The 22,182-nt window shown below is 45.6% G+C and overlaps 2 protein-coding genes and 1 long non-coding RNA gene across 3 annotated transcripts in view; all 3 read right to left on the bottom strand.

Annotated features, from left to right (window-relative positions):
* Positions 1-294: 294 nt before the first annotated feature.
* LOC309349032 (lymphocyte antigen 6E-like) lies at positions 295-7,179 on the bottom strand. Its single transcript, XM_081874888.1, has 3 exons — positions 6,990-7,179; positions 4,510-4,629; positions 295-631 (listed from the first exon to the last, which is right to left on the bottom strand). Exons 1-3 carry the CDS (start codon positions 7,045-7,047, stop codon positions 474-476), a joined length of 336 nt encoding a protein of 111 aa, XP_081731014.1. The 5' UTR covers positions 7,048-7,179; the 3' UTR covers positions 295-473.
* A 4,761-nt stretch (positions 7,180-11,940) lies between these two features.
* LOC309349179 overlaps positions 11,941-22,182 on the bottom strand; it is a 74,444-nt gene continuing 64,202 nt past the window's right edge. Inside the window, exon 2 of the long non-coding RNA XR_014159801.1 lies at positions 11,941-12,882. This is a non-coding gene — a long non-coding RNA (uncharacterized lncRNA). The remainder of the gene's footprint in view (positions 12,883-22,182) is intronic.
* Positions 13,708-18,235, bottom strand: LOC309349025 (lymphocyte antigen 6E-like). The gene is made up of 3 exons (XM_081874881.1): positions 17,632-18,235; positions 16,880-16,999; positions 13,708-14,217 (listed from the first exon to the last, which is right to left on the bottom strand). The coding sequence occupies exons 1-3, from the start codon at positions 17,681-17,683 to the stop codon at positions 14,024-14,026; spliced, it is 366 nt and encodes a 121-aa protein (XP_081731007.1). The 5' UTR covers positions 17,684-18,235; the 3' UTR covers positions 13,708-14,023.

Below are 22,182 nucleotides of genomic sequence, written 5' to 3'. Positions count from 1 at the left end.
GGGCAGAGCTTGATGAACACAAGGGGAGTTTACAGCAATAGCTGAGGGATGCGGGTGGCGCTGTGGGTTAAAGCACTGAGCCTCTTGGGCTTTTTGATCAGATGGTCGGCGGTTCGAATCCCCGCGATGGGGTGAGTTCCCGTTGCTCGGTCCCTGCTCCTGCCAACCTAGCAGTTTGAAAGCATTACTTGGTTTTGGAACCCTTTGGTTTTGGAACGGAATTCTGGAACAGATTAAGTTTGAGAGCCACGGTACCACTGTATATCCGTTTCTATAATCCCTAAAATAAAAGCTTCGGGTTTCTTGGGGAACATCATCGAATGTGATAGCAGTTTTATCACTGCACCCCTAGGAGGACAGGGTGAAAATGGCAGATCTGGCCTTGAGACCTGGCAGCCCTATGCTAAGTTGGCTTCTCAAACGGCCACCAGGAAGGGGGTTACATCTGAACACAGATCCGAACACAGAGCCCGTCACCGGGTCTCGTTTTTAGCTGCCACGTGTCCCAAAAAGTTGCAGAGGGAACTTTGGCAACAGGACGTTTGGAAGGCACCAATGCCCATATCCATGTTCAGATTCGGGCAGCTCGGCGAACACTTCTTGGTGATTCTCTTTCTGACGGTCAAGAAGCCTTCGAAATGGAAAGGGGAAGAGAAGGGGAAAGTGTTATTCTACTGGCCCCACCTGGGTTGCAAGGAGAAAACAGTTTACAGGTTAATGTGAGGAATAAAAAAATGTGCTGCTTTTTTCCCAGGGGCCAAAAAGGAAAGGTTGCTTGCTTGCCTTTTCAAAAGGTCAAATGGTTGCTCCAGTTAGACAACCGCAAACTTGCTTAAAACTTTATAAGTTTGTGGTTAGAACACCCGAAAAACTGGGCAGCTTACAACTTATCTGTATGTGTGAGCAGATGTAGAATGTGGCTTTATCGCTTGAGTCAATGTGTAAAACGCATGAAAGCATGAACAATGGCCGCTCCCCACGTTAAATGGGGGGCGCCCTTTGCGTGGTCACACGCAGCCCCCTGGACCCTATACGGCACCATTATCACAGGCTTGGCTTCGCCTTCCCCAGGTGGGATACCTGGAGGTCAGATTATCCGGGATCACTGTCTATGTCGTTATTCACTAACTACTTCGGCACCATAAACGCCTAAAAAGTTTTACCGCTTAGCCCACAGGAAAACATCTATTACTTTGTTTCAACTATAGATTTATTATACAGTGGTGCCTCGAGTTACATATGCTTCAGGTTACATACGCTTCAGGTTACACACTCCGCTAACCCAGAAATAGTGCTTCAGGTTAAGAACGTTGCTTCAGGATAAGAACAGAAATTGTGCTCCGGCAGCGCAGCGGCAGCAGGAGGCCCCGTTAACTAAAGTGGTGCTTCAGGTTAAGAACAGTTTCAGGTTAAGTACGGACCTCCGGAACGAATTAAGTACTTAACCCGAGGTACCACTGTACTTCTACGGACTTTCAAAGATTGACAGACGTGTGTTCATTTGATTTCAAACATATTAGAGAATTTACAAGTGTACACATTTTGTTTTTGTTGTACCAAATTATGTATATTAAGCAATAAGAATTGCAATGCAATCTAGTAGACTGGTCATTGTGTTGCTTGTGTTGTTTTGTTTTGTTTTGTTTTGTTTTGTTTTGTTTTGTTTTGTTTTGTTTTGTTTTGTTTTGTTTTGTTTTGTTTTGTTTTGTTAGTTGCCCAATCCTGCCTGGGGAAGTGTTGCCAAGGTGATCAGGCCAGGTGGGGGGAGGGACTACCTGCCCACACAATAGGGGGTGGATCTTACCTGGGAATCGCCAGTTGGCTCCAGAGCTTCTCCCACCCTACCCACCCACAGTTAAGACTTCTTTTGCAGGTTAACCTCTTCTCCACAGGTACGCGGGGGCTGCTATGTCAAGGTCGCTGTTGAAGGGCCAGAAAGGAATTCTCCTGCATTGGCAGGTTTGCCTTTCCCATAGCAAAACGTCACAACTTTGTTCATGAACTGAAAAAGGTATTCAAGTATACCTTCTTGAAGAAACCAGAGGTCTTTCTCCTGGGCATGGTCGGCCAATTGGTGCCAAAGAAGGATAGAACTTTTTTTATGTATGCTACAGCAGCAGCAAGAATACTTATCGCAAAGCATTGGAAGACGCAAGATCTACCCACCCGGGAAGATTGGCAGATGCAAGTAATAGACTACATGGAATTGGCAGAAATGACCGGCAGAATCCGAGACCAGGGAGAAGAGCAGGTGGAAGAGGATTGGAAGAAGTTTAAAGCCTACCTACAAAAACATTGTAAAATATATGAATGTTGAGGACATTGAAAATGAAACGAAGGGGTTCTAGTGATTAAGATAAATAAGAGTACAAAGGGAGGGATAAAGGATGAAAATAAATAACGAATGGTCTTGCTGAATTAATTGTTAAGTGGAATACAAGAAAGGGAGGCGGGTGGAAGTAAGGGAAATAAGGTTTTGAAGGGTACAAACCTGAAAGAGAGTTTTTTATGCTAAATTTGTTTTTTATTTTTTTTATTTTTTATTTTTTTTATTAAGGATTTTCTTGTTTTACAGAAGGGTAGTGCCTCGTATTTTTTTTTCTTCTTCTTCCATGTGATATTTGTGGATTTTTTGTTGGTGTGTTAATTTTTCTTCTTTGTAAAACTTAATAAAATATTATATATAAAAAAAGTCACAACTTTGGCAGTATCAGGCCTTGGGTGGAATCCTTTAGCCTATCTTCCCTAAATGGGGGTGGGCATGTAGCGGTGACCATGCCCCCCTTCTCTTTGTGGCGGCAATTCCCGGTTAAAGGGGTTGTTTGAGGGGAGGTGTTGGCCATACACCTAGAGGTCGTCATTGCTCTCCCCTGCGACGGCGGCTAACGGGGGCGGGCTCTCTCTGCTTGAACATATGTTCTCTAGAGCCAGCCCAATCCCCACACATTCTGGATAACCCTGATGTTCCCTAGATCCCCAGCAGGGCTCCAAAGGCTTGCGGAAAGCAGCCTGTTCTCCGCAAGCCTTCTGAGCACAGCGGGAGTTCCTGCCGGGCTCCAAAGGCTTCCAGATAGACTGTTTTGGGGCCTGGGGTCAGGGGAACCTCAGGCTTGCCCTGCCCCAGCCCCGTGGTTAAAAACAAAGCTGGTCGCAACCTCTCCCAGCTGCAGATGTTGTGCGTGGCTAAAGAGGAGGCCAAGGCAGCCAGCGGGATGGATCCCACTGGCTGTCTTGGCTTCTTTGCTCTTTGGGGCTGGGGGGGGGAATAATTCCCCCCTTTATTTCCCCTCCTAAAAACTAGGTGCGCCCTATAGAGCGAAAAATACAGTAATTCATGCAGCTGTCGATAAATTAGGGAGCAAGTCCTTCGTAGCCTGCGAACCTTCCACACCCATGGTAAATTGATAATAATGCTACTTCTGGACTTTTGGTCAGCTTTAACCCAGTGATTTCTGTTACCTCCTTAAAAACCTTTTGCGGAAAAAAATATTGTACATAATTACACCCCCACCACATGTGAAGATAATTCCCTGTTTCCTGGCATTGATCCTGGAACATTCTGCCTGAAAAGCACATTACCAAATGTTGCTTTGTTGAATCCTGACAAGACAGAAGTACTGTTTTGGGGGGACAGGAGGAAGGCAGGTTTGGGGGACTCCCTGGTCCTAAAGGGGTAACTGTGCCCCTGAAGGACCAGGTATGCAGCCTGGGAGTCATTTTAGACTCGCAGCTGTCCATATAGGCGCAGGTCAATTCTGTGTCCAGAGCAGCTGTTTATCAGCTCCACCTGGTACGCAGGATGAGACCCTACCTGCCTGCAGACTGTCTCACCAGAGTGGTGCATGCTCTAGTTATCTCCCACTTGGACTACTGCAATGCACCCAACTTGGGGCTACATTTGAAGGTGACCTGGAAACTACAGCTAATCCAGAATGCGGCAGCTAGACTGGTGACTGGGAGCGGCCGCCGAGACCATATAATACCGGTCTTGAAAGACCTACACTGGCTCCCAGTACGTTTCTGAGCACGATTCAAAGTGTTGGTGCTGGACTGGACTGAGGCTGTTTAGGGCTTTAAACAGCCTCAGTCCAGTATATCTGAAGGAGCATCTCCACCCCCATCGTTTTGCCCAGACACTGAGGTCCAGCTCTGAAGGCCTTCTGGCGGTTCCCTCGCTGCGAGAAGCTAAGCTACAGGGAACCAGGCAGAGGGCCTTCTCGGTAGTGGCACCTGCCCTGTGGAACGCCCTCCCACCAGATGTCAAAGAGAAAAACAACTACCAGATTTTTAGAAGACATCTGAAGGCAGCCCTGTTTAGGGAAGCTTTTAATGTTTAGTAGACTATTGTATTTTAATATTCTGTTGAAAGCCGTCCAGAGTGGCTGGGGAAGCCCAGCCAGATGGGCGGGGTATAAATATGTTGTTGTTGCTGCTGCTTTCGCTGCAACATTTAGAGCTTAAAAATTGGGTTAATTGTCCCGCTGAAGTGGAAACCTGCTTTCAACTTACCAATCCTGAAAGAGGCAACTGTGGTCATGCAGTGCTTGTCATTCTCTGAGCACTTGGTGGCCTTCAGGCAAGACCAGTTGCTGGACGATGGTTCGCACGTGAAGCACCACAGCGGGTGAACTGGGGAAAGACAGTGCAAAGAATTATTGAATTAAAGCAAAAGCATGTGATGATACATAGGGAGAAAGATGTGGGACATAATACAGTGGTACCTCAGGTTACATACGCTTCAGGTTACAGACTCCACTAACCCAGAAATAGTGCTTCAGGTTAAGAACTTTGCTTCAGGATGAGAACAGAAATCGTGCGGTGGCGTCACGGCGGCAGCAGGAGGCCCCATTAGCTGAAGTGGTGCTTCAGGGTAAGAACAGTTTCAGGTTAAGAACGGACCTCCAGAACGAATTAAGTACTTAACCCAAGGTACCACTGTACAGTGGTACCTCTGGTTGCAAACGGATCCGTTCTGGAGGTCCGGCCATATCCCAAAGTTTTCTCAACCAGAGGACCACTTCTGGCGAAACACTTCTGGGTTTGCCGCTTTCGCAACCCAAAGTTTACCTTACCTGAGGGTGACGTGACCCAAGTTTCCACTGTATACAAATGACAGGCTGGGAGAGGCTATGGAAAGCAGGTCTGAAATTTACGGCATGTTCTTTACTGAAAGAAAAAATTATGAAAATGATGCACCGGTGGTATTTGACCCCGGTAAAGTTAGCAAAAATGTATAGAACAAATACCAATATATGCTGGGAATGTAAAATAAAAGAAGGTACTTTTTGACATATGTGGTGAATGTGTAAAGTAACTAAAAACATTTGGGAAATGATATACAGTGGTACCTCGGGTTAAGTACTTAATTCGTTCCGGAGGTCCGTTCTTAACCTGAAACTGTTCTTAACCTGAAGCACCACTTTAGCTAATGGGGCCTCCCGCTGCCGCCTCGCCGCCAGTGCGTGATTTCTGTTCTTATCCTGAAGCAAAGTTCTTAACCTGAAGCGCTATTTCTGGGTTAGCAGAGTCTGTAACCTGAAGCGTATGTAACCTGAAGCATATGTAACCCAAGGTACCACTGTATAATGAAATGGGGGGGAAATGTTCAAAATAACTTTTATTAAAAAACCAAAACTTTCGTATTAGGAATTATAGGTACCAAGATCCCAAAGGGCCAAGAAATTTAAAAAAGAATGGGAAATGTATATAATGCAGTGCTTTTTTTTCTGGGGGGACCCAGGGGGACGAATACCCCTAAACATTTTGTGAATCTTTGTACTTTTGTCCATTTACTGTATTTATTTTTCCTGATTTGAACTATAAAAAGTGATTTTCTGAGTCACAATGAGAGTACCCCCTAAACATTTTTTTAAGAAAAAAAGAAGCAGTTATAATGTATATGCAAAATCACTGTAAACAGGTCAAAACATTAGTAGGATTGTAAACACACTTGTAACAGAACGCCTACCGTAGATAATTTAGGAAGATGAAAAACTGGAGAAGTGTTGATATGCAGTTGAAAATAGAATCAACAGTGGAAGGAATGAGGGAAGTTGGGAGATTCAGAGTCATCTCGATAATTAGATTCGGAATTGTTTTTGTTGTATGTTTATATTTTGGAAAATCAAATAAAAAGTTATTTCAAAAAAAGAATTAAAGCAAAAGCATTTAAGGATGAGTTACAGCCACTCTGTGTTTCTCCACCAGCCCAGAACATCCCCAGAAATAGAATAGACTCGCGTTTCCCACCCATCCTTCCTGGTGGTCCAACAATCTCTTGTCATAGACTAGCCACTAGGACCTTTCCTCCCAGACCTCAACACCAATACTGTTATAGATGCAAGTAAACCCTAAAGGTAAAGGTAAAGGTACCCCTGACCCTTAGGTCCTGTTGTGGCCGACTCTGGGGTTGCGGCGCTCATCTCGCTCTATAGGCCAAGGGAGCCGGCGTTTGTCCGCAGACAGCTTCCGGGTCATGTGGCCAGCATGACTAAGCTGCTTCTGGTGAACCAAAGCAGTGCACGGAAACGCCGTTTACCTTCCCACTATAAAGTGGTACCTATTTATCTACTTGCACTTAGGGGTGCTTTCGAACTGCTAGGTGGGAAGGAGCTGGGACCGAACGACGGGAGCTCACCCAGCCGCGGGGATTCGAACCGCCAACCTTACGATCGGCAAGTCCTAGGCTCTGTGGTCATCCAATCCCCTGCAATATAGGTTCGCTGGCAGATGGCCTAACAGATCACACACACCCTCCCCTCTTTCTACAGTATCCAGAGACTTATCGTAGTAATCTGGGTTTACAACATCTTTGCTAGGAATGCTAGAAAATTCCTGCCGTCCACGAGAACGCAGGCAGGTGAGCTGGAAACGATTATCCCCATCCGTGCCTGAGGCTGGTCTGTGTTTCCTGAAAAACAGCCAAATTCCACCGTTCTTGGAATCAAGAGGGGCTATCAGCTTGTGCTGTCGAAGTTGAGGAGGCTTACCTTCGTTTATGCAGAGGAGGAGCACCACGCAGAGAGGGACAAAGGAGCAGGTCTTCATCTTCAAGGGATCCCCTTTGCCTTGAACTGGATCCTCCAGGGCTGATCATAAACTTTTGAGGTGTGCCGGGGTGATCAGCTGAGCAGGGGATGGGCTGAGCATCTGTACTCCTTCCCAGCTGGAAGGGAGCATCTGTGAACAATGGAATGTGGGAGGGTGACTCACAGGTGCCGTGCCTTCGGGAACAGCCCATCGCCAGGGGCAAGTGTTGCTTCCAGAAATCGTTTGTTGCCTCGGCCCAGTAGACCTGAAGGAGCGTCTCCATCCCCATCGTTCTGCCCGGACACTGAGGTCTAGCTCCGAGGGCCTTCTGGCAGTTCCCTCACTGCGAGAAGCCAAGTTACAGGCAACCAGGCAGAGGGCCTTCTCGGTGGTGGCACCTACCCTGTGGAACGCCCTCCCAGCAGATGTCAAAGAGAAGAACAACTACCAGACTTTGAGAAGACATCTGAAGGCAGCCCTGTTTAGGGAAGCTTTTAAAGTTCAAGCCATTACTGTATTTTAATGTTGTGTTGGAAGCTGCCCAGAGTGGCTGGGGAAACCCAGCCAGAGGGGCGGGTTATTATTTATACCCTGCCCATCTGGCTGGGTTTCCCCAGCCACTCTGGGCGGCTTCCAACAAAATATTAAAATACAATAACCTATTAAACATTAAAAGCTTCCCTAAACAGGGCTGCTTTCAGATGTCTTCTAAAAGCTTGGTAGTTATTTTTCCCTTTGACATCTGCTGGAAGGGCGTTCCACAGGACGGGTGCCACTACCGAGAAGACCCTCTGCCTGGTTCCCTGTAACTTGGCTTCTCACAGCAAGGGATTATTATTATTATTATTATTATTATTATTATTATTATTCCTCAATGGACATTTAGACGCAATGCAAAGATCTTATTTTATTCTAGGTCTACATATGCTTCGTGAGCACTGCTATAGAAAAAGGAAGCTTCTATAATTCTTTGGAATTGTACCTGAAGGAGTGTCTCCACCCCCAGCGTTCTGCCTGGACACTGAGTTGCAGCTCCGAGGGCCTTCTGGTGGTTCCCTCACTGTGTGAAGCCAAGTTATAGGGAACCAGGCAGAGGGCCTTCTCGGTGGTGGCGCCCTTCTTGTGGAATGCTCTTCCATCAGATGTCAAGGAAATAAACAACTTTCCAACTTTTAGAAGATATCTGAAGGCAGCCCTGTTTAGGGAAGTTTTTAATGCCTGATGTTTTATTCTGATTTTAATTCTGTTGGGAGCCTCCCAGAATTTCTGGGGAAACCCAGCCAGATGGGTGGGGTATAAATGATAATAATAATATAGTAGTAGTAGTAGTAGTAGTATTTGTGTCCCACTCTTCCTCGGTAAGGGATTAGGCCCCTCGTATTTACCGGACCGCCTCTCCTGGTCTGCCCTGCAGAGGACCTTAAGATCCATGAATAATCATAGTTTAGAGGTCCCGGGCCCTAAAAAAATCAGATTATCCTCCACCAGGGCCAGGGCCTTCTCAGTGATGGCTCCAACCTGGTGGAATGCTCTGTCCCAGGAGACCAGGGCCCTTCAGGATTTAACTTCCTTCCGCAGGGCCTGTAAGACAGAGCTATTCCACCTGGCTTTCAATCTGAACTTAGCCTGATCTTTTATTCCCCTTCCTTCCTCCCTCTCCCCTTTTTATGAAGATCACCCGCTCTGGGATCCCACAGCCAATTCTCCCCTGGTCTCCTCACTGGCCCAAATAGGACTAACTTAGCCAGCTAGTGATCATCTAATGTTTATTGGATGGATTTCCCGCCTAAATTGATTTTTGAATTCTGAATTTATTGTTATTCACGTTTTACACTTTATTTTATGCTTGTTTTTTGTTGCATTAATTAAGTGTTTTAAATTTGTTGTTAGCCGCTCTGAGCCCGGTTTTCTGAACTGGGAAGGGCGGGGTATAAATTAAAATTTATTATTATTATTATTATTATTAGGCGTCAAAGTGTTTGAGATGGCTTCCACAGCATTTGGTCTAATTCCATAGAATTGTAGAGTTGGAAGGGGTTCCATGTGTCATCTAGTCCAGCCCTCTGCAATACAGGAGTCACAGCTAAAGCATCCTTATTGTGTTACAAACACGGTGACTCGGGACTGTCAGTTTCCCGTGATGAAGGACTGAGGATTGCAGAGGTCGTTTTGTGGTATTATGGCAGAGGACAAAGCTTTTGAATAAATGTGTTTTTAATTAAATATAGAAGTGTCAGCTCCCACAGGCCAAACAAGTGTCTTGATTCAGTATAGTTCAAGGCTGCTTTCAAATCTCGTTTTTGAAATGTACAAAAAAAAATGTAATTGCTTTGATTTAGGCCATGGAACCCCCTTGTAATTATAAAACACACATGTTTTGGTTATGTTTCATGATTGACTCAGTAAATATGCTATCCTTATTCACTGGCAAGTGTGACATCTGATTAAAAAAGCAAATTTTTATTTCGTTTTTTCTGGTTGTTGTTGGTTTTTTGTTTGTTTGTTTGTTTGTTGTTTTGTTTTGTTTTGTTTTGTTTTTTGCTGTACCTGCCTGTCGTTATTAAAACTCAACAAAGATTAAAAAAAAATAATAGTAATAAATTGTCCAGTAGCACCTTAAAGACCAACTAAAAAAAGCTTATACGAAAGCTTATACCAGAACAAACTTAGTTGGTCAATAAGGTGCTACTAGTAGAGACATCACCTTGCCAACAAAGGTCTGTATAGTTAAAGTTATGGTTTTCCCAGTAGTGATGTATGGAAGTGAGAGCTGGACCATAAAGAAGGCTGATCGCCAAAGAATTGATGCTTTTGAATTCTGGCGCTGGAGGAGACTCTTGAGAGTCCCATGGACTGCAAGAAGATCAAACCGATCCATTCCTAAGGAAATCAGCCCTGAGTGCTCCCTGGAAGGACAGATCCTGAAGCTGAGGATCCAAGACTTTGGCCACCTCATGAGAAGAGAAGACTCCCTGGAAAAGACCCTGATGTTGGGAAAGATGGAGGGCACAAGGAGAAGGGGACGACAGAGGACGAGATGGTTGGACAGTGTTCTCGAAGCTACGAACATAAGTTTGACCAAACTGCGGGAGGCAGTGGAAGACAGGAGGGCCTGGCGTGCTCTGGTCCAGGGGGTCACGAAGAGTCGGACCAACACAGCTATCTACCTGAAAATAAAAAAATTAAGAATTTGAAGGGAAGGAACTCTGGGTGGCAAACGAGTGATAAAACATTTCATCGTAGTGTATCTCTGAATGTCGCTCACCGGAGGGGGCAAACAGGCAGAGAACCCTCTTGCCTTGATTCCCTGCTTGCCGCTGTTGGGCAGCAGAGGCTGGGCAGGAGGATCTTTGGCCTGATCCTGCGCGGTTCTTCTTATGACTCCTGAGATGACCCAAAACCACATCGGTTTGCATAACTGCACTCCATTGGGAAGGTCAGCAGGTGCATGGTGATGCTGCAGAGACCTTGCACACCTCTGAGGTGGCGCTACTGGAAAAACCACTCCTGCAGCTTCCACAGGGCAGGGCAGGCACCTCAAGCCAGACATTGCTCTTCAGTCAACCACAGTATCCCAGGACTAGAAGACAAAGTCGGTGGTGTGATCATGGTGGGTGAATAAAGCAACCACTCAGGGTATTTTGAAATTTTGCAAATGCCGATTCCCCTCTGGAAAGAAAAAAAATCAGAGGCTTCAGATTTCAATCTGCTTTAATATTTTAACTTTTGCACATCGGCTGTAATTTTTATTTTATCTTTTGGTAAGAAGCTTTTGGGGACGCGGGTGGCGCTGTGGGTTAAACCACAGAGCCTAGGACTTGCCAATCAGAAGGTCGGCGGTTTGAATCCCTGCGACGGGGTGAGCTCCCGTTGCTCGGTCCCTGCTCTTGCCAACCTAGCAGTTCGAAAGCATGTCAAAGTGCAAGTAGATAAATAGGTACCATTCCAGCGGGGAGGTAAATGGTGTTTCCGTGCGCTGCTCTGGTTCGCCAGAAGCGGCTTAGTCATGCTGGTCACATGACCCAGAAGCTGTACGCCGGCTCCCTCGGCCAATAAAGCGAGATGAGTGCCGCAACCCCAGAGTCGGCCACGACTGGACCTAATGGTCAGGGGTCCCTTTACCTTTACCTTTTAAGAAGCTTTTGTGGCTGCTGGGTTTTTCTAGCATTTTTACAATCGAGCAGCATTTAGGTTTCCTAAAGTAAATGAATAAAATAAAAGCCACAGCCCCAATGAAGAGATCGCCTCCTTTCAGACCAGGACGAAAGGAGAGATCCCATGAGGTAATTTCAGGCCATTCCATGAAACTGACAGGGTGTGGATTCAGGAGAGATTGAAGAAAGGATCCATTTGCTCAGCTTTGTGACTTGCAGAGTTTTGTTCTTAGGAACATAGGAAACTGCCTTATAGTGAATCAGACTATCCATAGGAACATAAGAAGAGCGTGGATGGGGTATAAATCATCATCACCATCTCCTGGGTGATGTGGATGTAATTAGGTAGTTGAATGTGCATGTGTACTCTGCGCATTTCCCATCCACTCTGTGCAGCCCCGGGCACTGGCAACCCATGTTATGCCACTGAAGCCATGCAAATTTGAGACCACCACTGCCCTCCTGCAGGAGTGAGTTCTGCAGGTTACCTACGCACTGCGTGAAGAAGGGCTTTCTTAGGAGAAAGGAGTGGGAAGCGAGGATGCCAGCACAGATTGCAGTGCATGCATTGCACTCCTTCCTTGCATGTGTCTTTTGGCATCTAGCAACCATTTATTTCCTGGCAAACACAGGCTCGAAGGAACATGTAACAGGCACGTGGCAGTTTCTCGCTCCCAGCAGTTGCATCTGGTTTCACCTCAACAGGTAACATTGCACAAGCGAAGTGTGAATAGCTAAATCAAATCAACACCAAATGTCTCTTTCTTCTTTCATTTATTTCCCCCTGCTTTGGAAGAACATCTAAGCATGACATGATTCTGCTTTTCTTCTGTCCCGGTGCTCATAGGATGCTCACCAGCATCCTGCATAATACACTGATTTACTTTTACTTTGAACTTTTGTGTTAAGATCAACTTTTGCGTTATGATTCCCCTGGGACGACTGCGTTAGTTAAGAGTTATCAGCAGGGCTGAATCTGAAGAAGGAGCATCAGGATTGCACCCCAAAGTGAGCAATGATCCGCACGAAGCAGCATGTAGAAACCTAGGACTGGATCATCTGGCCCAACCCTCTGCAATGCAGGGATCTTTTCACCCAACGACCCTGAGATTCAAACCCAGGACCCTGAGATTAAGAGTCACATCTTGTAGAACAGTATGATTATACAACAGAGAAGGAACTTTTAGTGGGTGGACCAGTGTGGGGATGAAAGTGACTTCTGTACAAAGAGGATACCTGCTCATTTCTGGAACAATTAAGAACCCCTGCAATTATGAATTCAATGGTTTTGTGAGTTAATTAAGATTTAAGAATCTTTACAACAACCACCTAATTTATGTTCTGGAAGCTAGAGCAAGCTTTCTTCAGAAGAGTGCTTGTTGCAGCCCGAGCTCTTGAATATGATAAAAATAAATAGTAAATGGGAATGTGATACCATTCCTGTTATACGCTATCATTCCTGCACTGAGGGGGTTCGACTAGATGACCCTTGGTGCCCCGTCTGACTCTGCAATTCTGTGATTCTATGACCAAACCAAATTCTCATGGGTAAGATTTCAGGCAAGATTTCACATCACAGCGAATGCTTGATTTGGGGAGAGTAGGGAGGTAGCTACAGACCACAACTGGGTTAACCTGGAAACATTCCTAGTTAAGGTCTGCAGAAAACATGAAAACTCACGGCCTAGGACCCTCGTACCTACGGTACTGCCTCTCCCGCAGGGGACCTTAAGGTCCATAAATAGCAACACCCTAGAGGTCCCGGGCCCTAAGGAAGTCAGATTAGCCTCAGCCAGAGACAGGGCCTTTTCAACACTGGCCCCGGTCTGGTGGAACTCTCTGTCTCAGGAGACCAGGGCCCTGCAGGATCTGATTTCTTTCCGCAGGGCCTGTAAGACAGAGTTGTTCCGCCTGGTCTTTGGCTTGGAATCAACTTGATCACCTTCCCCTCTTTCCTTCTGTGATGGAACTCCTATTTGGGGACTTCCCTGGCTTTGTTCTAGCCCACGTAGGACCAGTCTGAATAGTTGACCTTGGTGAAGACTTGACGTTTTCATCCCCAAAAAGTTTTTGATTTGAGTTTCTAATGAAATGAGGCTGCATTTTAATGTTGTACTTAATCTTGTTTTTAAGTTGTATTTTAATCAATGGTTTTTATACCTGGTGCTAGCCGCTTGCCTGGGGAGGGCAGGGTATAAATAAAAATTATTATTATTATTATTATTATTATTATTATTTAACCAAGGTTATAGGCCGCTCATGTACATAAAAATGCATATATTCATGAAAATGACACCCAAAAAATCTTTATATGGAGGGGCGGGGATTGCTTGCAAAAAATGTGTGCGCATGAGGAAAATATGCGATAAAATGCCAATACAGTTTTGAGAGGGCCTTTTTAAAATTACAGGCAAATGCAGCAATGCGGAGAACTAAATTTAAGGTTGGGAAAGCGAGGAAACGAAATCAACAGGCTCATGGATCCCTCTCTAAAAGAGGCCCCCAAATTGTCAAGCTTACATCCACTTCCCATCGCTGGACCCCTGTATTTTATTGATGAAAACACACTTTTCACACACAGATTATAACCGATTGAGGCTGGGAATTAAAACAAGACTAGGGAATCCTGAGGAGGCTCACTCAAATTTAGTTCTATCAAATCCACAGGACTTTAACTTCAGAGAAAATGCACTTAGGACAGGAATGTTCCTTTGAAATGCACTTAGAATTCAATATTTTTTTCCTGGTGCCCCCCCCCCCCAATGAATGTGATCTGTAATTTTATGGCCCCACAAATAGAAAAGGAGAACAATCTGGGTGAAAGTTCTTTGCCCGAAGCTTCAAGGTCCAACCCAGAGAATTGCGCTGGCGAGAGGAACCACGATGGCCAGCTCCACGTTGTCGAGCCACGTTCTGGCTGCTCCGTTCCGGTTGCAAAAGTCTCTCTGGCAGCAGGATGTGGAAACGCCGTGGTGGTTGGTTTCGGTGCATTCCGCCGCGCATGTCTTGGAGACATGTGCTGTGCTTGAGGAGCCTTGATCAACGAAGAAATAGCAAGAGAGAGGGAGGGGAGTTAAGGAGAAGTCTCACCCATTCCTGGTATGCTGTTCTGGCTCCCCACATCCTAATCCATAATCAATAGGCAACCTTGCAGCCTGTGACCTCATCTGAGAACGAAGGGATGTTGGCACATGTTGTTGCTAGGAAACGAAACCCTACCCAGAAGACTTAATCCTACTGAGAAGTTCCAAAGAAATGTGATCATGCGTTTCAGCTGTCCCCACTGACAAGGATATTCCTTGTTTCCTGATACAGTGGTACCTTGGGTTAAGAACTTAATTCGTTCTGGAGGTCCATTCTTAACCTGAAACTGTTCTTAACCTGAAGACCACTTTAGCTAATGGGGCCTCCCGCTGTCGCCGTGCCACCGGAGCACCATTTCTGTTCTCATCCTGAAGCAAAGTTCTGAACCTGAGGTACTATTTCTGGGTTAGCGGAGTCCGCAACCTGAAGCCTCTGTAACCTGAAGCGTATGTAACCCGAGGTACCACTATACAGTCATACCCCATGTTACATTTGCTTCAGGTTGCGCGTTTTCAGGTTGTGTCCCACGGCGACCCAGAAGTACCGGAAAGGGTTACTTCCGGGTTTCGCCACTTGCGCATGCACAGCTGCGCAAAATGACGACACGTGCATGTGCAGAAGTGGCAAATCGCGACCCGCACGTGCGCAGACGTGCAGGTGCGGGTTGCGTTCCTTTCAGGTTGTGAACGGGGCTCCGGAACAGATGCCGTTCACAACCAGAGGTACCACTGTAACTCTCCCTAATGAACCATTGTCTCTACTAGCAAGGGGGGGGGGGGGGTTCTGCTGTAGCAGGCCAAGATCCGGCAAGGGAATTTGACTCTGAGCTTTCAGGGAGTTTTTAAAGGAAGTTTCTAGCCCTTGTAGAAGGAAAGTTAGGAAGCAAAATGTGTAGGCACTATTGGCAGCACCTGCCTACTGAGAAGTGAGCTTGCTCTTCACCCCCTTGTAGTGGGACGTAGGAAGTTGCGGTCTTCTGAGTCAGACCATTGGTCCATCTGGCTCAATATTGTCTACACTGACTGGCAGCTACCGGGAGATGCTGGCAAAGATTGAACCCAGGACCCTTTGCTTGCAAAACAGATCCTCTACCAGCAAGCTATGGCCCTTGCCCAGTGTTTTTAGCCCGGGAATGGACTCAGTGTGCTCACTGGCAAGTGCAATAGAGAAATCTAAGGAAGAAGAAGAAGAAGAGTTTGGATTTGATATCCCGCTTTATCACTACCCGAAGGAGTCTCAAAGCGGCTAACATTCTCCTTTCCCTTCCTCCCCCACAACAAACACTCTGTGAGGTGAGTGGGGCTGAGAGACTTCAGAGAAGTGTGACTGGCCCAGGGTCACCCAGCAGCTGCATGTGGAGGAGCGGAGACGCGAACCCGGTTCTCCAGATTACGAGACTACCGCTCTTAACCACTACACCACACTGGCTCTCAGAGTCTACACACATTCCAAGGAAGATGTGAGCAGCTTCCAAATGACCCAAGACGTCCCTGCTGCAGACCATGAAGAAGGGACCTCCTGGTTCATTGGTAGTTGCTGTTTTTTCATCTTCCCTCATAGAGAAGTAGTTGTGGTACAGGCAAAATAGCCAAGGAACCCAGAATTTTAGTCCAAAATTCCAAAACTTAGCACCAAAGAAAAGAGTTCACGTTCATGCAAAATAAAGTTGTTGTTGTTGTTGTTGTTGTTGTTGTTGTTGTAAAGGTAAAGGGACCCCTGACTGTTAGGTCCAGTCGCGGACGGCTCTGGGGTTGCGGCGCTCATCTCGCTCTATAGGCCGAGGGAGCCAGTGTACAGCTTCCGGGTCATGTGGCCAGCATGACTAAGCCGCTTCTGGCAAACCAGCGCAGCACATGGAAACGCCATTTAGCTTCCCGCTGGAGCGGTACCTATTTATCTACTTGCACTTTGACGTGCTTTCAAACTGCTAGGTTGGCAGGAGCTGGGACCGAGCAACGGGAGCTCACCCCATTGCAGGGATTCAAACCACCGACCTTCTGATCGGCAAGTCCTAGGCTCTGTGGTTTAGCCCACATAGCCATCCACACTGTTGTTACTACATAAATAAATTTCTACAGTGCTTTTTTTCTTTAAAAAATGTTTAGGGGTACTCTCATTTTGACTCAAGAAAACCACCATTTTATAGTTTCAATTGGGAAAAGTAAATACAGCAAATGGACAAAAGTACAAAGATTTAGGGGTATGCGTACCCCTGCATCCCCCCAGGAAAAAAAGCACTGAATTTGTATCCCATTTTTTTCTATCCGTAGAACTCAGGGCAGTTCACAACATACAATTACAATATAAAAAACACAAAATACGTAATAAAAACAAGAACAAAAGGAAACTAATTACTCTGCTAATCCTAATGCAAATAGATCCCATCCATATTGCAAGGACGGCAGTGTAAAGGCAGAGAGTGAGAGCGATGCAAGCCTTGCACTTGCGAAATGTTTAAAAGATTTTTATGGCGACGCTGGGCTGGTTCAGTTTCAGGTGCCTTGGCTGCTTGCCCCTTCTTCCTTACCGCTCATTTCGCACGCTGATATTAGATGCAAACCAGCTGCCGGGAGGGAGCGTGGCTGCTTTTCCGAAGGCGTGACTCGACTTACCCGTCTCCGATGGCCCAACCGTGGTCTTGCAGTACTTGTCAAGCTCTGAGCACACCGTGGGGATCATGCAGTGGGAGCTGTTGGAATGCGTGCTGCAAGAATAGCATTTCAGCAAGAGAGCTGGAGAAGGAAGACGAGGAGAATTAATGCAAAACTCCCCCATCGCTCGCAGTAAAATATATTGTTGTCCACTAAAGATGTACCTCCACTGACAGGGGCAGTCTACCCCTATGAGAACAGGATAACGGACTAGGAGGCCTGATCCAACAGCTCTTCTTACACCACTTGGACTGGGGCCATTATCCTTGTCCAACCTGCTTGCAAACGTTGAATTCTGACTGCCAGGCTCAACCCACTTCTCAATCACCAGATTTCTCTCCGGCAAGAACTCTATCCATAAGTTATCGCATTCTGCCCTGCCTCCAGATTAATCAGATTCCAGTGTTGCTCCGTCTCTCTGATTGCCAGATTCTTCCCCGAATCCGCTGCCTTTGAAAAGCTGCATGTCAGGCAGAAATTCAACAGGTGAGTCTTTCTCCCACCACACCATCAGGGTTTCTTCAGCTGTGATTTCTGCACTGCATGGGGTTGGACTGGATGACCGCATGGGGTCCCTTCTCAGTCCTACAATTCTACGATTCTGTGATCCACGCTGGGAATCATTTTACTTTTGTCTCCCTGCCGTGCAGTTCTTAAAAGCAAGGCGAGGGATCCTTGCGGCGGTGGACAAAGAAAACAGTCTCCTTTCTCACCTTTTCCTGACCAAAGGACGGCAGCCAAAACCGTAACCAGAAGGATCCTCATCTTCTTCTGATGACAAGAGAAAGCTCCTTCGCAAAATATATACAGGCACGCCCTAAATTCAGCTTCGGTCACCGTAAAGTCTGGCGTTCACAGGAATGGGATCTAAATCAGGATTGCACCACTCACAATAGCCTCAGCGTTGCTTTTAAATAGTTTTCGGGTGTCGCGGTCTTCTACAGTCAGCACCTAATTCCGGCGTCAAGAGATGCTGGGCTCAAGCCTCTCCGGCTATTGCTAGCAAGCCCTTCTCACTGGTATAATAAAGTCCTTGGAGTCTGTAATTTTTGTTGTTGTCCTCACCATCATTATTCTCATTCTTTCATCGCTTTTTACGGTGTCTCGTGCAGGGTAAAAATAGAAACAGGATGCAGAGAGCCTAATATAAAAATATAGCAATAAAACAAGACCCAAAGCGCTCATCCCAAAATAAAAAAATGAGAAAATTACGCATCCTCTCTGGAGAGGAATGGCAAACCAAGCTGTTAGGTCTACTCCGAAATGGCAAAACTGACTGGAAAGCTCAAGGACCAAGAATTCAAAAACTTCAAGAAAGAATGGGGGGGGGGCGTGAATTATAATTTATTTAGGAGAACACTGTAAGCAGAGGAAAAAATTAGCAGGATTTTAATCTCGCTTCTAATGTAACAAATACTATGGACGATATGGAGAGATAGAAAATATAGATTATGAAACACAGGTGCAAAAGTTGACAATAGGACCCATGGAGGGGAATGGGAAGTCTCGAGATTCAGAGTAATCTCTATATATGTATTTGGTTTTGTTATAAATTTATATTTGTAAAATCAAATAAAAACGATTTCCAAAAAAAAAAAAAGGAAAAGAATGAGCCCGGACAGAGGCTGAGGGCATAACTGGTTCACCTCCAAATCAAAGAGCGAAGGCCTGTGGGTTTTGTCTGCTGCCTCACAACTGACAATGAGGGAACCGGCATGCTGCCCTGGGGAGAGCAAGCACAAGTGCGGGGCCACCACTGAAAAGGCCCCTTCTCAGGTTGCCTCTCTGTGCGCTTCCCTCAAAGGCAACATCGTGGAGAAGGGAATTGCTCAGGACTTTGTGTCGGCCATAATGACCAGGGACTGGTCTCAAGCAGAATCAGGCCCCACTCAGGCTACAGGGCACATTTCTGCTCTTTGCAATGTGTTTTCGTGTGTCTATGAACTGAGACGCGGGCGCTGTGGGTTAAACCACAGAGCCTAGGACTTGATGATCAGAAGGTCGGCGGTTCGAATCCCCATGACGGGGTGAGCTCCCGTTGCTCGATCCCTGCTCCTGCCCACCTAGCAGTTTGAAAGCACACCAAAGTGCAAGTAGATAAATAGGTACCACTCCTTGGGAAGGTAAACGGCGTTTCCATGCGCTGCTCTGATTCGCCAGAAGCGGCTTAGTTATGCTGGCCCCATGACCCGGAAGCTGTACGCCGGCTTCCTCGGCCAATAAAGCAAGATGAGCGCCGCAACCCCAATCGGTCACGACTGGACCTAATGGTCAGGGGTCCCTTTACCTTTACCTTATGAATTAATATAGCTACATGTATTTATTGCATTAATATCTCAGCTTTGGCCCTCCAAGTAACTCAACGTGGCACTCACGGTTCTGTTGACATTTCCATTCCATGTCCGTTTACATTCCAGCACAGTATGCTGGGAACTTCCGTTGTGTGTATTGCTTTCGCTTTTCCCGTTCTCTCTGAGACGACACGAGAGACCTGGTTTTTTTGTCCTGATTTATGATTAATCTGTAGTATGCTTCCACAAGCCTCACGCCTATTCTGTGCATGCAGCTCTCTCTGCTGATAGCGTGCCCTGGCGGAAGACACAAGATTTACCCACCCGGGAAGAGTGGCAGTTGAAGTTGATGGACTACATGGAACTGGCGGAAATGACTGGCAGAATCCGAGACCAGGGAGAAGAGTTGGTGGAAGAAGATTGAAAGAAATTTAAAGATTATCTACAGAAATACTGTAAAATTAAGGAGTGTTAGAAAGATGTTGGAATGAAGTTACATGGCTTTAGCAGAAATGCTATAAAGAATTAAGTACAATAGATTGTAAATGGATTAAAGGAAAAAAATAATGTTAGAATGTGTTAAGATAAATGATAGGACAGAAAATAGAGGAAGATGGAAAGGATTTGCTGAAACAATTAATCGAAGTGGAATACAAAAAAGGGAGGTATGAGGAGGTCACTGAAACAAGTAAATGAAAGTCAACAACATTGAAAGTATTGGATGTGTTTTCTTAATTGTTTTTGTTTTGTTTTTGTTATGTATATGTATATGTAGTATTTTTGTTTTTGTTTTTGTATTGTATTGTTTTGTTATGTTTAATTCTCTTTCTTTTCTTTATGTAACTTTTAAATTTTAATAAATATTATTTAAAAAAAAAAAAAAAAAGATAGCGTGCCCTGGCTTTGAAGCCCTGGTCGCTGATTTACGTGAGAGCACAGGCCAATGGATGGAGACGGGACAGCTGGGGCTTTCCAGCTGGCCTCCTGGCCCTCTGCATGTCGACAGCTTCTTCTCCTCCCTATTCAGTCCCCACAACAACCTCCCTGCAAGGTAGGATAGGCTGAGAGCGAGTGACTGTCCCAAGGTCAGCCAGTGAGCTTCACAGCCGCAGAATTTACACAGAAGTAGACTTACAACGGAGTTCTCCTGGTTTGTTGCCATCTGGCACAGTAGTAAACAGCGCTCCCAAATTCCAGCCAATTTTTGGTTCTGTAAATAAAGATCACCTGGTACAAAAAATAAATTCCTCGAAATCTATTGCTTTTTGTCACTGCACTGTTCTTTTTTTCTTCATTCCAGTCAATGTCAACATGTTAGGGTTACTAAAAAAAATGTCCCGTGTGTTTTTTCCATTATAAATTATTATTATTCCATATTATTATTATTATTACCTGACTTGCTGGGTTTTTTAATTTAATTTTTACACACAGAACAAGCTTCCTGCTTTTAATTTTCATGCACAACCCCATGAAGGGCTCTAAACTGGGGAGAGAGTTTACTGACCTTTAAGGAGACCCGACACCCAAATAAGGCAAAAAGCATTGATGGAAACCAAAAAATGTAAGATTTTGGAGCAAGTTGCTCCCCCCTTTGTTTTCAGCACACACATTCGAAAAACCTGAAGTCCGACATAGACAAAAATACTCATATTTTAATGAACAGCTTTCCAGGCAACTTAACATCAAACAAGCCGTAAACAATCCATCACCCAAGAACCTGAGTTCCTTGAATGTGACTTTAGAAAATTACTAGACCCCCAGAGGACTTTTGAGAAGCCAGAATTGCGTTACAGGCGTGTTCGGTTCATGTGTGGCAAAAAGCACCAGTTACCATTTTGTATGGAAACAAAAATCCATTTGTAACACCGCACCACCCTCAATTTGTAGGAAAACAAGCAAACTAGAAGCAATTATCATCAGGATTGTGGCATAGTAGTATCATTCTTCCAGTAGAAATCTTTGAACCACCCACTGCGATAACTTTGAAGTATTATTTAAGAGTTCTTTTCAAGGATAAACTTCCACTCCAGACCGACAGCGCAAACCTTTAAAATCACCCTGTTCCCCCTCAAACCCCAATTTCATGGCTAATGTTGTGCCTGCAAACATGAATTTGCTGAACATGGGTGCCTTCTTAAATCAAACCACAATGATTATACTGAAACTGAACCAAGTGCTGTAGGTTTGTCAGTACCAAAGGGTGCTGATTTCAAGTGACAGCCACCAAATGCTCTGGCAGGTAATGGTGGCGTCTTCCCAATTTTTTCATAAACATAACTTCTCCTGCCTTCTGGCACAGTAGGTGGCAATTTGGGCATTTCTTCCTGTGGGTTTTGGAGGAAATTTGTTGTTTCGAAGGACTCACCTGTCTGCTCTCCATCTTTGCTCAAACGCCTAGACTCTTTTGACTACAGATACAGTTGCTTGCTTCAACGTATTCCCTAACACATGGGTGGGCAAACTAAGGTCCGGGGGCCAGATCTGGCCCAATCGCCTTCCCGCAGATTGTCCGGGAATCAGTGTGTTTTTACATGGGTAGAATATGCCCTTTTATTTAAAATGCATCTCTGGGTTATTTGTGGGGCACAGGAATTCGTTCACATTTTCCCCCAAAATATAGTCCGGCCCCCCACTAGGTCTGAGGGACAGTGGACCAGCCCCCTGCTGAAAATGTTTTCTGACCCCTGCCCTAACAGGACCCAGGAGCTTTCAAAACACAGCCAGAGATTCCCAAACTTGCAAAATTCGTGAAGCAAGGCATGGGCTGAAGAGCGTCTCTGATATACAGAGGACACAGACTGGATTAGGAAAACCTAACCAAAGTTTTCGCCAGAGTCTTCTTTCAGAAAACAGTCCCTGCACTATTTCTGGCCAGCTTTAGCGTTCCTTCATTTTAAAAAAAGGGGGGTAGGCTATGCACCCTTTAAAAAGGTCGGAGATGTGAGGCTGCTTGTGACTCCCACATTCAGAACA

The sequence above is a fragment of the Podarcis erhardii genome (assembly GCF_964252035.2).
Source record: "Podarcis erhardii genome assembly, chromosome: 8".
In the NCBI taxonomy this organism is placed as follows: domain Eukaryota; kingdom Metazoa; phylum Chordata; class Lepidosauria; order Squamata; family Lacertidae; genus Podarcis; species Podarcis erhardii.
The sequence above is the reverse complement of the archived record's forward strand: the minus strand, read 5'-3'. Positions and strand labels throughout refer to the sequence as shown.